This window comes from Rhinopithecus roxellana, chromosome 3 (assembly GCF_007565055.1).
Source record: "Rhinopithecus roxellana isolate Shanxi Qingling chromosome 3, ASM756505v1, whole genome shotgun sequence".
NCBI lineage: Eukaryota > Metazoa > Chordata > Mammalia > Primates > Cercopithecidae > Rhinopithecus > Rhinopithecus roxellana.
In genome coordinates, this window is record NC_044551.1 from 9178292 (window position 1) to 9194875 (window position 16584).

General features: G+C 42.0%; 1 protein-coding gene and 1 pseudogene across 2 annotated transcripts in view; one reads left to right on the forward strand and one right to left on the reverse strand.

Moving 5' to 3' along the window:
• The window catches only part of IL31RA (interleukin 31 receptor A), a 72405-nt gene that overhangs the window by 29541 nt on the left and 26280 nt on the right, over positions 1-16584 (reverse strand). The window contains exons 5-6 of the mRNA XM_030927045.1: positions 7427-7578; positions 76-241 (exon numbers count right to left, since the gene is read on the reverse strand). Coding sequence (XP_030782905.1) covers positions 76-241; positions 7427-7578 — 318 coding nt within the window. The remainder of the gene's footprint in view (positions 1-75; positions 242-7426; positions 7579-16584) is intronic.
• LOC104680480 lies at positions 10886-12750 on the forward strand (annotated as a pseudogene). Its single transcript, XR_750467.2, has one exon. The product of XR_750467.2 is annotated as a gamma-taxilin pseudogene (transcript).

A 16584-nucleotide genomic window follows, 5' to 3' on the forward strand; every position in this document is an offset into this window, starting at 1 on the left:
CAAACCCCACCAAGTCTAGCCCAAAGCAGCCCTACGCCAGAGCAGACAGGAAGGGAATCGCAGGGAGTAGCTTGCCTTCTTCCTCAGTCATTCCCATTTTTTCTTGGCTCCAGTCACTCCAGAACTTTGACTCCTTGACTGCACATCGCAGAGCTACGACATATTCTGTAAAAGCCTGCAGCCCCATAAGGTTGTAGGTTTGGTTTGTATCTTTACGGTTCTTAGCGAAGTTGACTTCCATCTACAAGACAGAGACAGTTCTAAACTGAAATGGAGACTACACATGTTATCCTCCCATGTTCCTCTTCACTACCCAGCTTTTACATTTTTAGAACTACTACTCTTTACTCTTACATTTTTAGAACTAGTAACACTCTAAATCAAATTTTAAAATACATCATTTTCATTAACAGACTTTCATATGTGCCTGGGAACAATTGGTACCTACATAGATATGAACATCTCTGTGAACCACCACCTCCCTCCCCATTTCCTGTATCTAAGCTTATGGGGCAGAGATTCCTACCTCTGGCCTGTCTGAATGAGCAGAGCTCTGCTGCTTGCTGTTCTAGAAGATGCAAGCCTCAAGATCCAGGGCAACCTGAGCCTAGGAGGTGACTCCAACACCTAGAGATACTGCCTCATGGAACTGCAGGAATAGAGACCTTAGCTGCATCAAATGCAATCCTCACATCATGCACGAGACCCAGGAAAGTTAAATAACCATTTAAATGAAAGTTAGAAGATCTGCAGAATAGGACCAGAACATAGATTTCTTCACTCCTAGGCTTTTTCATTTTACCCAAATCTTTCACTTCAAAGCATTGGTCTTTGGGTGACCAGTCAAGCTGCTGAAAGTCTCAACAGCCTGAATGTATAAATTAATTTTGATACTCTCTTGGGGAGGGAAGAGGTAAATAAATCAGTTCTTTTCTCTAGATGTCAGCTTCTCATTGGTAAAGTGAAGGTGTTGCTTTATACAATTTCTGGGACTCAGCTCTCCAAGAGAAACTAAACATTTAGCTATTCCTTTTCTGAGCACAATCATTGTTGCTGCAATATAAACCTTTAGTTCAATATAAACATGTAGCTCAATATAAGCTTTATAAACCTAAAGTTATAAAACCCAAAACCTAAAGGTTTATATAGCTTATTTTGAGCTGATTAATAAAAAATAAACTGCACTGACCGGGTGCAGTGGCTCACACCTGTAATCCCAGCACTTTGGGAGGCTGAGGTGGGCGGATCACGAGGTCAGGAGATTGAGACCATCCTGGCTAACATGATGAAACGCCATCTCTACTAAAAAAAAAAAAAAAAAAAAAAAAAATTAGCCGGGCGTGGTGGTGGGCACTTGTAATCCCAGCTACTCGGGAGGCTGAGGCAGGAGAATGGTATGAACCTGGGAGGTGGAGCTTGCAGTGAGCCGAGATCAAGCCACTGCACCCCAGCCTGGGCTACAGAGAGAGACTCCGTCTCAAAATAAATAAATAAATAAAATAAACTGCACTAATAGACATGTCTATTTAACTACTATGCACACAGCATAGTCCCATGGGATCCTGCAAGAGAAGGAAGTCCTGATACTACTTACATCTATGTCCCAGCTGTGAAAATTAGTACCTAATTGCAGCTCCTGTGCTTTAAGGAAATTGGGCAGAAGGAGGATATGTGTCTATGGCAGAAAGCTGACAACTGCAGATGGACTTTGGAACTCTGTCCAGCTGCAGATGGTCTTTGGAACTCCCAGTCTGGTGAGATGGGGGTGGAACAAGAAAAGGCAATGACACTTTGGGGGCTAAATCCCAGGTTCCCTGAGCATCCTCTTCAAATAGGCCCTGGAGATGCTGTGACGGCAGACTAGGGTTGTGGAGAGCATAACTTGGGACAACCTGTTGTTAGTTAGGGATCCAGTTAGAAAAGGATTAAGACTGCCAGGAAAGGCCCAACCACATGGTGCCCTCCATGTGTGATTTAAAATAAAAATACTAATCCATACAGCAAGTGTAAGGAAGTCTAATAAAGCTCTATTTTACTTTTCACACTTTAAAAAATACATAATATTCTTTTTAATCTTTCAATTTTTCCTCCTGCTTTTTTGTATCCTTAGCACATGCTCAGCCTGTGTGGTGGTTCTTATCACGTTCATGCTCAGAAAGTTCTGCCTAATGTAGCCACAGAAGCCTCTTCCTCCCAGCCTGAGCCTCAGAGGAGATGAAACCACTGCTCAGTCTTTTAAACAAGGTGCCTGTAAGGCTCCTTTACTTTGTTATTTTGTCCAGCCAAGATCCTCTGGCCCTGACAGGGTCCAGGATCAATTGATCCTTTGTATACAGGCTTAGATCTAAAACTTCCCCAGCTCTGCACAGGCAATGGAACCCCTACCAAAATACTAATTAGCTTCATCAGGTTCATTGTTAACAATCTATGCTTTGTGCCAAATCCTAACTAAAACCAAAGTGTTTGTCTTAATAGATGAGTCAGAAGTTCTGATACAAAACCTAAATCAAATTCTGTGTGTGTGTGTGTGTGTGTGTGTGTGTGTGTGTGTGTTTCTCACTCTTTTGCCCAGGCTGGAGTGCAGTGGCACAATCTTGGCTAACTGCAACCTCTGCCTCCTGGGTTCAAGCGATTCTCCTGCCTCAGCCTCCCCAGTAACTGGGGCTACAGGTCCGCACAACCATGCCCAGCTAATTTTTTTTTTTTTTTTTTGAGACAGGGTCTCGCTGTGTCACCCAGGCTGGCGTGCAGTGATCTCGGCTCACTGCAAGCTCCGCCTCCTGGGTTCCTGCCATTCTCCTGCCTCAGCCTTCCGAGCAGCTGGGCCTACAGGCGCCTGCCACTATGCCCGGCTAATTTTTTGTATTTTTAGTAGAGACAGGGTTTCACTGTGTTGGCCAGGATAGTCTCGATCTCCTGACCTTGTGATCCGCCGGCCTCAGCCTCCCAAGGTGTTGGGATTACAGGCATGAGCCACCGCGCCCAGCCACATCTGGCTAATTTTTTTTGTATTTTTAGTACAGACAGGGTTTCACCATGTTGGCCAGGCTGGTCCCTAACTCCTGACCTCAATTTATCCACCCGCCTTGGCCTCCCAAAGTGCTGGGATTACAGGCGTGAGCCACTGCACCCAGTCCATACATCAAATTCTTAAAACAGTTTTGAGATCCCTTTCTAAGAGGCTCACATGGCTTTATTATATAAAGGTGCAAACCCTTTAAACTAGGGCCACAAAAGAATCTGGAGGGTGCTGAGGTATGGTCACATGGATGGCAAACCTGGGAGACAGAAAACCTGAGCTTAGGTTTGCAGCTAACAAGCCCTGTGATCTTGAATAGATCATTTAAGTTTTCAACATCTTAATTTCCTAATCTGCAAAAATGGGGATAGCAAGGCCTCAATTACAGGATATTTGCAAGGATTCAATAATTTGGAGTATAAGGAAGCTCTTTGTTACTCACATATCATACAAATATGGGTCTTGTTATATGGACATGTTGGAATTTTAGCATTAGTTTTACATGGCTACACTTAAACAAATATTTATTGAGCACAGGCATGTACCAGGCAAATGGAAAACAGACGAAAGCAAAGATTCCTGCATTTGAAGAACTTACAGTCTAACTGGAAGAGAAAGTTGAAATGCGTTGTTGTTAAGTGCAATGACAGAAGCATGCAGAGGAGGGACCAGGCCCAGGTCCTCAGAAGGAAATATGTCAGGCCTGAGTTCTGAAAGGTGAAGAAATTGGGGTAGGAGAAGAGGTGCAAAAGCAGAGGGTGTTCTAGGAAGAGGCACAGAAAGAGTGAGAGAACATGATGCAAGGGAAACAAGCAATTCAGAATGACCAGAGAGGCAAGAGAGAGAGCGCGAAGGGGTCGGTAGAAGCCAGGTCTCACAGGGTTAACAATTTGGACCCTTTTCCATCAACAATGGAAATCTTTGATAGAAAGTTGGGAAGAGCTGAGTTGGGTTTAACTGGGATTACAACTGAGGATAACTGCATGTATTTGAAAGCTAAGGAGAAAGCCAGGCATGGTGGCTTACACCCATAATCCCAACACTTTGGGAGGCCGAGGCAGGTGGATCACCTGAGGTCAGGAGTTTGAGACCAGCCTGACCAACATGGTGAAACCCCATCTCTACTCAAAATACAAAAAATTAACCAGGTGTGGTGGCGCAAGCCTGTAATTCCAGCTACTCGGGAGGCTGAGGTAGGAGAATCACTTGAACCCCGGAGGTGGAGGTTGCAGTGAGCCAAGATTGTGCCATTCCGCCATTCACTCCAGCCCAGGCAACAAAAGTGAAACTCCATCTCCAAAAAAAAAAAAAAAAAAAAAAAGAAAAGAAAGAACGAAAGAAAGAAATCTAAGGAGAGAGAAAGAGTAGTACAGACTTCCACCTTCCTTCCTGCATCCTCCAGGAAAACAGGAGGCAGGACATTTTACCTTGGGGACTGGAAGGAAGGAAGCAGATGTAGAAGAGTACAGATGTAGGTGAGTTTGTCAAAGAGACAGGGTACAGGCTGCCAAGGGTTGGGTAGTTTATACTTGTTGCCCTCACTTAGTGTTGTATGTGGTATAGTAATTTTCCAGAGGGACTCTAGTCCTGGTTTATTTTTCTTGTTGAATCCTATCCCAGCAGCTGTAGTGACTCTGAGCTCATCAAATAGAAGGAATTAAGGGTTTACAGCCAGTAGATTATCCCAGAAGTTTCTCAGGTTCATGGATACCATGACATGTGGTATGAAGAGGAGCTTGTGCTGTACCAGGGACTGCCCCGCTTAGGGGTTCCCCAAACTATGATTATTGAATCTAATGTTCCACTAGGCAGGTTCAAAGAGAATGGTGCCAGAGCTGGCTTAGAAAGGAAGCTGGGGGGAGAAGTGGCCACTACCATCTCTCTGAACATAGTGATAGAGGCAGAAGGCAGATAAGGGGGTTTCCCAGAGAATCTCCGACCCGCCCCACAAGTGTTTACATCAGATGCTTTTATGCAGATGGGGAAACCTGCCCAGGGTCTTGTCCGCGCATGCCCACAATGGACTGGGGAATCCGTCCGTCCGTGCACTGGGAGAATGGGGTGGAGCCACGGGAAGTTCACACCTTGTGCAGGGGGAAGGAGCCTGGACGCTTCAGCTCCTGTGTGGTGGCCTGGTATTCAATCTGTGAGATGGTAGCCTGTTAGTAGGAGCCCATCTCGCTTTGCTGAGAGTTTTTTTCTCTTGTTTCCTTTTCGCCCAATAAATTCCTCTCTCCTCACCCTTCAATGTGTCCGCGTGCCTAATTTTTCTTGGTGACACAAGAACCCGGATTTAGCTGATCTAAGGAGCAAAAATTCTGCATCAATAGGACAAATAATGCTTTACTGAAAGAGTTCCAGACAAGGAGACGGTGCTGCAGTAAACAGGGTGTCTGTGGGTTTCCGCAAGGGAAAGGGTCGCATGATAGCCTCCTGGACAAGATAAAAAAAAGTAGCCTGAATGACGATAGTGGTAATTAGGTATATTCATAGAACCCTAAATAAATGACCATATCCAAAGGAGGGGTTGATCCTCTGGATGGTTTCTACTGGTTTACCACAGGGCTCTGATGTAGTCACCATTTTTATTAATAATTAGATAAAGGTATAGAAGGAAGTGTTATCAAATCTGGAGATACTGAAAAGTTAAAAAGTAAAAAGTTAATCATAAGTTTTGGACCAAACAGGATTCTAAATAGGCTGGAATGACAGATAAGACCGACATGAAGAAATTCAATAAGAATAAATAAAACACCTGAACTTAGGTTAAAAATCAACAAACGATAAGATAGTAGAGGTATGTTTTACTAGTAAGTCTTCAGGAGGTAAAAAGTCTTAAAGGTTTAATTAGCCAATAGTTGATTAGAAGTCAACAATGTGGCTGCTCATGACGGCTCACACCTGTAATCTCAGTACTTTGGGAGGCTGAGGGAGGAGGATCACTTAAGACCAAGAGCTCGAGACCAACTTGGGCAACACTACAAAAACAAATTAAAAATCAGCCAGGCATGGTGGCACATGCCTGTAGTTTCAGCTACTCGAGAGGCTGAGGCAGGAGGATCATCTGAGTCCAAGAGTTCAAGGCTGCAATGAGCTGCGATCACATCACTGCACTCCAGCCTGGGTAACGGAGTGAGACCCTGTCTAAAATTTATAAAAAGGCAATAAATATGAGATGATTACAAAAAGGTGATACAATTTCAGGCTGCACTGATGGAAACTGCAGAATATTTTCCGGACTTTGAGGTAAGAAAACATTTCCTAAGACACAAAAGGCATGAAGCATAAAGATAAAGACAGATAAAATTTAACCATATTAAAATTAAGTGACTGTTCCTCAAAAGTCACCATTAAGAGAGTGGAACGTCATGCCACATAGTGAAAGATGTGTGCCATACACGTAACAAATAAGACTCATAAACAGAATATATAAGGAATGCCTACAAATCAGTTGAAAAATCAGGCAGACCAGCCAATAGAGAAAACATGCAAAAGGCTTAAATCAGCACTTCCAGAAGAAGGAATCCAAAGGGCCAATAAACATATGAAAAGGTATGTAACTTCATTAAAATTCAGGTCAATGCAAATTAAAGTCACCATTCCATCATGTTCAGACCATGGGATACTACACAGCAATGAAGATTAATAAACTACAGTATTATATAGCATGAATAAGTCTTAAAAGCACAATATTGAGAGATAGAAGCCAAACATTAGAAAACACAAAATGTATGGATTCCCTTTATATGCTCCTCTATTTCTACTGGGCGCTCCTTCAGGATGAAGGAGGAGGGCTCAAGGAAAGAGGGCATAGTCTTTTAAACTATGTTCTTCAGTGATGCAGGCTTAAATGGTAAAAAATGAAAGCAAAGAAGATTACCACAAAAATCAGGGCAACAGTTAGCTCTCACGGAGGTCATGAGCAAAGGGCAAGCAGTGGGCTCTGGCATCCTGGAGATGTTCTATTCTTGACTGCAGTGGTTTCTATATGAGCACTGACTTAGTAATTTGTTAAATGCAATATTTATGTTTTGTTCACCTTTCCAAATGTATGTTATACCTCATGATTTTATAAAGGGTCAGAAAAATAAAAAATAAAATGGCCAAACCATAGACTCTCTGGTAGCCCCACAGCCAGACACAAACTTGGATATAATGCAAAAGTAAATTTCTCACTCTTTATTGTGTCCCTGCACTCAGAAGGCAAAAATGCCTATTGTAGAACACTCTTCCAAACTAAAAGGTCCAGAAGGAAAAATGGAACACTAGGAAGAAAAGTACTTCCTAGTGTCTCTCTTCTATTTTCAATGTAAAAAGTGAAATAATGATTCCAGGTCAAGAATAGTTGTCAATGATTCTTTTCCTCTGGGCCTCTAATAGGAACATTATTATAACGGCATAACTTACCCAGCTGGTACTATTGACTGTCCTGAATCGAAGTGCATATTTTAAATCAGATGAAACAGGCGCCAACTCAGGCTTTATCCATTCAATCTGAATCATTCGTTTGATGCCCAAAACTGGTTTCACACTGAAAATCTCAGGTGGTTCAGTTTTCGCTGAAAATAAAAATCATACAACTCTTGTATTTGCAAAAAGATAAGAATTTGCTAATAGCATCCATCCAAAATTGAAAAAAGAAAAAACCTTAGAAAGGAAATGATAGTTTATTGTGGTCTGCTATATGAATGAAGTGGCATTTGCAAGGCAGTACAAAAGGAATGTCGGCCCCCCCAACCCCAACACCTCTGAAAAAGGAACACCCAGTGAAAAAAGGATGCATTCCTGTGATTTTTCAGCAAATCCGCCTCTTATTGATTGGGTCATATGCTACGCCAAGCAGAAAGGAGGTAAAAAGAGACCACAGAACCAGAAAATAGGCTGTCTCTCTTATTTACTCTCACCTCCCCTAGGCCTCTCCTTCCTTGACCTCCAGGATGATGGAATACCCACTATAAACACTATCAAATAACTCTCATTTTCCTTCCACATTGCAAACACTCTAGCCCCAAATTTCTCTCTGAAAATATGCATTTTTCTAGTTATAAAAGTAGCATATGCTCATTATACAACTTTTTTTAAGTGTAGAAAATACAAAGAAAAAGTAAAAATCATCCATTATCCCATCAACCAGAGATAACCCTTATTACCATTTTGGTATATTTCCTTTCAGCTGTTTTCTGTATAATTATTTGCATTATCTTTTAAACAAAATTGATATTATGCTAAATAAAGCTTTCGTTTTTTTAAAATATGCAATCAGCATGTATCACCTTCTATTAATAATTCTTCAAAACATGATTTTTAAGGTTCATAATATTCTACTTTATGGATTAACATAATTTTTTGACTTATGTTCTATTATTGCACATTCATAGTATTACAGTAGGTAGCTAATCAGGCATGAGCAGGACAGGAGAGGGCACCCCCTACACACCACCAGGAAAGTCAGGTGACCATCAGGTGATGCTCAGACGGTTGTCACGCTGCCTTGCAAACCTAATAATTGGCTGCAGCCAGCAACAGGGAAAGGCCGTTTCCCAATAAATACAAACATCTGTAACTAGTGATTGGCAGCTCCAAAATAAGATCTCAAGAATTGGGCCGGACACAGTGGCTCACAATCCCAGCACTGTGGGAGGCTGAGGCAGGCGGATCAAGAGGTCAGGGTTCAAGATCAGTCTGGCCAATACAGTGAAACCCCATCTCTACTAAGAATACAAAAATTAGCCAGGCGTGGTGGCAGGTGCCTGTAATCCCAGCTACAGGAGGCTGAGGCAGGAAAATCACTTGAACCCAGTAGGTGGAGGTTGCAGTGAGCTGAGATTGCACCACAGCACTCCAGCCTGGGCGACACAGCAAGACTCCGTCTCAAAAAAAAAAAGAAACAAAAACTCAGGAATTGGGCGAGTGGGCTCAAGCATGGGCATTAAGAGGCAAAATGGCAGAGTTTAACTGGTATATGAGCTTCTGGGGGCATTCCATTGGAAAAGAGAAGAATGCCTCAGGTGAGCATGCGTACGACTCCAGCATGCGTACGACACTGCGCATGCTCACTTCCTAAGTGCTAGCTGGCCAACGTGCAAGTGGGCAGATCACACCGTAAGGGAAGAATCAAGGGAAATGGGACACAAGGTGCCAGAAGTAGGCCAGCGTAGAAAACCCTAAGTCCAAGTTCAGATGGGGCACTTGACCTCCAAGACGCCCACTTGGCCCTCTTCCAAGTGTTGTTTACCTTCTTTCCATTCCTGCTCTAAAACTTTTTTCTTTTTTTTCTTTTTTTCTTTCTTTTTGAGATGGAGTCTCGCTCTGTCACCCAGGCTGGAGTGCAGTGGCGCGATCTCGGCTCCCTAGAAGCTCCACTTCCCAGGTTCACATCATTCTCCTCCCTCAGTCTCCCAAGTAGCTGGGACTACAGGCGCCTGCCACCATGTCTGGCTACTTTTTTGTATTTTCAATAGGGACAAGGTTTTACCATGTCAGCCAGGACGGTCTCGATCTCTTGACCTCACGATCTGCCCGTCTTGGGCTCCCAAAGTGCTGGGATTACAGGTGTGAGCCACCACACCCGGCCTCTAAAGCTTTTTAATAAACTTCCACTCCTGCTGTAAAACATGCATCGGTTTCTTCTTCTGTCCTATGCCCCTCAGTTGAATTCTTTCTTCTGAGGAGGCAAGAACTGAGGTTACTGCAGACTCATTTGGATTTGCTGCAGGTAACTCAGATAACTTCCACCACTAACAATAGTGTTTCTAATTTTTCATTTAAAACTTCTTAAGGACAAAGGCTGGACTTGATCACAGAGTCTAGAATTAACACCTGACATTTAGCAGGTATCAAATGTTTGTTAAGCGAATGAGTAAATGGATGATAGTTGAATTTCCCTTTACATCTCTGATGGTTTCATTAGACCCCTTAGCATTGGCTGACTGAGTAAAAGGGCATGACTGTTTTTAGGGCTGCTGTCACACAGTGCCATTTTGCTTACCAGAAAGGTTATACTAATTTCAGTTTCCATCAACATTGTATGAATACCCATTCACCACACTCTTGCTAGCTAGAATTGAATAGTATTATCTTTTTAGTCTTTGTAATACTGTTTTTTTAATTTTTAAAATTTTTAATTTTTGTGAGTACGTAGTTGGTGTATATATTTATGGAGCATATGAGCTGTTTTATGCAATGTAAAATAATCACATCATGGAGAATGGGGTCTTTGTAATTCTTGAAGAGTTTTGGAAAGCAAAATCCCTACTTAGAGACATGGACTTTAAAACATTAACTGGGTAAAAATATTCAGAAAGCTCTTGGTAGCTACTCAAAAAATAATCTGTACTGATGCCTGGACTAAAGGGTGATCATCAATCCGTGTGGCCACTAGTAAGTAGAGCTGTATACAATAAACATATTAAATATTTCCATAAAATTACTGATACGTATTGAGCACTTGATAAGTATTTTTTTAGGTGAATCATTTTGTTGAATCCTTTCAACCACCTAACATTTATTATATCCATTCTACAGAAGATAAAACTGGTATTGGAAAAGGGAAAATAACTTTCTAATAAGAAGCCAATCTAAGACTCATTTGTATCCACACCAAAGTTCCTGCCCTTACTCATTACACTAAACTACCTCCAGTCAGAATAAACACAAATACCTAGTGTAGTTCCACTTAACTCTAATACTCTGTCACCAAGAAGATAGAAAGTATTAGTTACTCCTCTGAATAAAAATGGCTCTCAGAATATCTCATTAAGAACTGATTTATATCAAGTGACATCAGCAAAATGGCAGACTAGGTAGCTCTATGTTCTTATTCTCCCATGAAAAGATTAAAAAAGGTTTGGCTGCTGGCGTCACCTCATGGCGACGCGGGTAGAGGAGGCAGCGCGGGGAAGAGGCGGCGGCGCCGAAGAGGCGACAGAGGCCGGACGGGGCGGACGGTGACGCAGCCCGCGGCAGAAGTTTGAAATTGGCACAATGGAAGAAGCTGGAATTTGTGGGCTAGGGGTGAAAGCAGATATGTTGTGTAACTCTCAATCAAATGATATTCTTCAACATCAAGACTCAAATTGTGGTGGCACAAGTAACAAGCATTCATTGGAAGAGGATGAAGGCAGTGACTTTATAACAGAGAACAGGAATTTGGTGAGCCCAGCATACTGCACACAAGAGTCAAGAGAGGAAATCCCTGGGGGAGAAGCTCGAACAGATCCCCCTGATGGTCAGCAAGATTCAGAGTGCAACAGGAACAAAGAAAAAACCTTAGGAAAAGAAGTTTTGTTACTGATGCAAGCCCTAAACACCCTTTCAACCCCAGAGGAGAAGCTGGCAGCTCTCTGTAAGAAATATGCTGATCTTCTGGAGGAGAGCAGGAATGTTCAGAAGCAAATGAAGATCCTGCAGAAGAAGCAAGCCCAGATTGTGAAAGAGAAAGTTCACTTGCAGAGTGAACACAGCAAGGCCATCTTGGCAAGAAGCAAGCTAGAGTCTCTTTGCAGAGAACTTCAGCGTCACAATAAGACGTTAAAGGAGGAAAATATGCAGCAGGCACGAGAGGAAGAAGAACGACGTAAAGAAGCAACTGCACATTTCCAGATTACCTTAAATGAAATTCAAGCCCAGCTGGAGCAGCACGACATCCACAACGCCAAACTCCGACAGGAGAACATCGAGCTGGGGAAGAAGCTGAAGAAGCTCATCGAACAGTATGCACTGAGGGAAGAGCACATTGATAAGGTGTTCAAACATAAGGAACTGCAACAACAGCTCGTGGATGCCAAACTGCAGCAAACTACACAACTGATAAAAGAAGCTGATGAAAAACATCAGAGAGAGAGAGAGTTTTTATTAAAAGAAGCGACAGAATCGAGGCACAAATACGAACAAATGAAACAGCAAGAAGTACAACTAAAACAGCAGCTTTCTCTTTATATGGATAAGTTTGAAGAATTCCAGACTACCATGGCAAAAAGCAATGAAGTGTTTACAACCTTCAGACAGGAAATGGAAAAGATGACAAAGAAAATTAAAAAACTGGAAAAAGAAACAATAATATGGCGTACCAAATGGGAAAACAATAATAAAGCACTTCTGCAAATGGCTGAAAACAGTCCGTGATAAAGAGTACAAGGCCCTTCAAATAAAACTGGAACGGTTAGAAAAGCTGTGCAGGGCTCTTCAAACAGAAAGGAATGAGCTCAATGAGAAGGTAGAAGTCCTGAAAGAGCAGGCATCCCTCAAAGCGGCCGACAGGGATTTAGCAACATCTGTGATACAGCCCTGTGCTGCTCTGGATTCTCACAAGGAGCTGAACACTTCCTCGAAAAGAGCCCTGGGAGCGTACCTGGAGGCCGAGTCCAAGAGCCAGAGAAGCGCCGTGCAAAAGCCCCCGTCCACAGGCTCTGCTCCGGCCATTGAGTCGGTTGACTAAGATGAGGTGTGATCACTGTATTGAGAGATATATTTTGTGTATAACTTTCTCTGTTAGTAGTTAACTATTGGTTTTGTGGTGAAAATTTTCTTACTTTTTCTACCATATCTGTATTTTCTTAGAACTACTGGACTTACGTGGTATAGGAGGCTGCTTAGCAGTTTTGAATAGTTTAATCTATAAATTTTCCTCGGCTGTGTTGCACATCGGCCTCATCCTCCCTCCACTGGAATGCACGTGTTCATTGCCTTGTCCTTTCTCTCCCTGCTACTTGCACATTATCATCCTAATGAAAATTTCACTGACAGGGCCAACCATTACAAGGGAACTTTGTTCTGACGATGGTTCCTTAATGTGAAAACAATATTAATTTAAACGTCTTAGGTCCCCCCAATTAATATTATTCAAAAAAAGAAAATACCAAGGTGATTAGTTTTGTCTAATAACCCATTTAAATGCCAAGTAAAAATAAAACTCTAACGTTGGGTCAGAAACAAGCATATTTGACTGAAATTCGCTTTTTGAAAATATAGCTTGGGACAAATTGAGATGGCCACATGGCTAGATTCCAAGTTTCAGCAGAATATGTATATAAAGATGTCACTTGTCGACAAAATAGTATATGCAGGCAAATCACTAGACAAATAAGCTTAGTGTTTATGTGACTGAACAGTCATCCCGCTTTGGTTTCAGGTGTGGGATTTGGACCATGAGGGGCTCCCGTAGAGGATGGTGGTTTGTGTTTGATTCTGATTTGGGATTTGAGTACATATTCTCCACTTCCCATAGAAGGTCACTTATTCTTTGAAAACTGGTGTTCATGTTTGCTGTTCAATGAAGTCCCTTGTCAAAGACAAGGATGGTCATTTCACGTGTAGCTTTCACTAGGCAGAAGTTTCTCCAATACTTTCTGGCTGCTTGAAAGCTATTACAAAAGGTCCACCAGCAAAATACTCCAGGTTTTTCAAAAGGTAATTTTCATTATGGATCAGTAGTACCAACTGAAATTGATTTTCATTTGCAAAGCAAACACTGGCACCAACATTTTTACTTTGGGAAGACTTGGCAGAGTGTTAGTCAGGATCTATTACTTATGTGTTCAGTCTGTTTCTTACCCCCTTCTTAGTTACCATCTCTTTTTTTAAGGAGGAAAAAAAAAAGCCACAGTATTATCAAGGTCTCTACACTTGGAATGGGGGAACATTTGAAATTAAGCACGTAACTTTTGAATTAGTTCTTTGTTTCAATGTTGAATGTGGCTCAGTTATGCAGATGATTAATCAGGCTGCACTGATGGAAGTTTGGACTTTGTCCCTGGTATAATTTGCATTGAAATGCTTTATGAAATAAAAGGTTCTACTAGAACTGATGTTAGCACATTCCACTGAGCAAAACTATCAGACTGACACTTGTTAAACTGCTTACTGGACTGAATAAACTGTTTTGTCCAGTTAAAAGGGTTTTCTCTTTGTTACAAGTTTTATTTGTAAAGTCCTTTCACATTCATGGTCTAAACTGGGTTGAAAGAATTGATAATTGTCCAACAGATAGGAAACTGCCTGGAGTGGAGGGTTGTATCTAAGCCTCCACCATCAGTCATGTTAATTCAAGGGGCCAAACAGTGGAGGAAAAGATATCTACAAAGTAGATTATCTAATTACCATTCAAAATGAGTCAGAAACAAAAAACAATACCCTCCAACACCCTCTTATGAGTACACCCCGTTCTGCTACTAAAGAAACACTAGGCTCATTTCCCTGGGTGGGTGGGGGGGAAAATGCAGGTATAGATCAGAAATATAATCTACCTTAAAATTAGTACTAATGATCACATTTCACAAGAACTCTGCTGGATGTACCGCTCTTAACATTAAGCCATTTGTGTAGCCCACCACATTTCTTTGTGGTGCTTGTCCTGTGTGGAAGATTGTAAATCTTGGGCCTTTTGCATACTTCCAAGGGCTTTAAAGCAATGTGATTAACCGTACTTGGCCTGCTGCTTTTGGCTTACTTTGTATTTTTAGCTAGATGCTACTGTAGTGTTGAAGGGATATGGATTCTGTCTGGGATGCATCTGTTCCTTTCAGAACCCTTCCTCCCATTACCCTGTGAATAAAAACAAATGGGGACCCTCTGAGAAGGACATCTTCCTACAGTGATCACCTCACCAGCCCAGTGTTGTGGCTTTGTAGCACACCCCCTATCATATTCTAGAATACTGTAATGCTACTAGGCTGGCCCAGAAAAGGTTTAAATGTTGAATTCACTTAAGTTGCATTTGTTGCACCATCATGGAATCATGATGTGTATTATTTATAGTGGCAGTAGACTCCAAGGTGTAGAGAAAACTTGGGTCTTGGGTAATATGGACCATTTCATCCTCAGACTTGTTAGGAGTACATTTCTTGGTCTTGAGACCAGTATTCTTCAGTTACGTATGCAACTGCCTTTATTACACCTGGTTATCACAATTCAATTCTCAGGTGTTGCAGAAAAATCTACCTCTTTCAGACTGTAGATGGAAATAACCGTGAAAAAATGATGCAGATATCTTCTAGTTTGTGCTAAACACACTGCTTTATTTTTACAGCCCACATCTTTCATTGAGGATACGAATTGTTAAGAGGCAGTCTTGTTTTGCTTTTCAAAGACATTTTGTAGAGATTTTTCACTAATGTGAATCTGATTTTATCTACTTGATTCTGTATAGATTAAGTAAATATGTATGATAAAAAAAAAAAAGAAAGAAAAGATTAAAAAAAAAAAAAAAAAAAGACAGGGCCGGGAGTGGTGGCTCATGCCTGTAATCCCAGCACTTTGGGAGGCCAAGGTGGGTGGATCACAATGTCAGGAGAAAAAGACCATCCTGGCCAACATGGTGAAACCCTGTCTCTACTAAAAGTACAAAAATTAGCCGGGTAAAGTGGTGCGTGCCTGTAGTCCCAGCTGCCTGGGAGGCTGAGGCAGGAGAATCACTTGAACCTGGGAAGCAGAGGTTGCAGTGAGCCGAGATTGTGCCACTGCACTCCAGCCTGGGAGATAGAGCAAGACTCTGTCTCAAAAAAAAAAAAAAAAAAAGGACAGAAACTGGCTGAACTAAACTTGTAGGAGCTCTGGAAATCAACCCAAGGTTTATAACCATCATAAACACCAAATCAAGACAAAGTCACCTTCAAAGTGGCAGGAAAATCGTTTGGTGGCTGTCTTACTTGCCCTTGCCCCACCCTCTGCCTGAAACATCAGTGGTCTTGGTTTGGAGAAAGTGGCATCTCTGCTCTTATTTCCCTTCTACCAACTGGAGAGAATAGAGAATACTTATTTACATTCCAGCCTGTTGGAAGGCAGACTAAACGACTGGTCTCTGTTTTGCCTAACTTTAATCTTAGGCAGGAAAAGAGCCAGGCAGTGCTCATAAAAGCTACAGGGAGACTACAGATTCATGGAAGCCTGGGGCAAGAGATTATGTAAGGAGACATACAATAAATTATATAAAATCATAAGAAGAAACTGGGTAAGACTCTTTGGGAAATTAAGACATTCAAAAGCAGCTATGGCCGGGCACAGCATCTCACACCTGTAATCCCAACACTTTGAAAGGCCGAGGCAAGCAGATCGCTTGAGCTCAGGAGTTTGAAACTGGCCTGGGCAACACGGTGAAATCTATAAAAAAATATAAAAATTAGCTGAGTGTGGTGTGTACCTTAGTCCCAGTTACTTGGGAGGCTGAGGTGGGAGAATGGCTTGAGACCAGGAAGGAGAGGTTGCAATGAGCTATGATGACATCACTGAACTCCAGCCTGGGCAACAGAGCCAGACCCTGTCTCAAAAAACAAAGAAAAAAAGCAGCTGTGTGTATACATAGTGTGACTGAGAAAGCACCATCCAGACCTAGGCAAGACGTATACTCAGAAAAGAACTGAGAAGACTTTAAGTTTTCACCTTGGGCTAATCCCTAGGCTCAGAGTAAGCCCAACAAATCTATGAAGAACAGCCCCAGAACAGAGTCAGTCTGCAAAGACTTGGAGAGGTAGCTGTTTTTTCCAATGCCCAATTTTTAACAACAACAACAAAAATTGCAAGGCATACAAAGAAACAGGAAAACATGGCCCGTTTAAGTAAACAAAATAAAT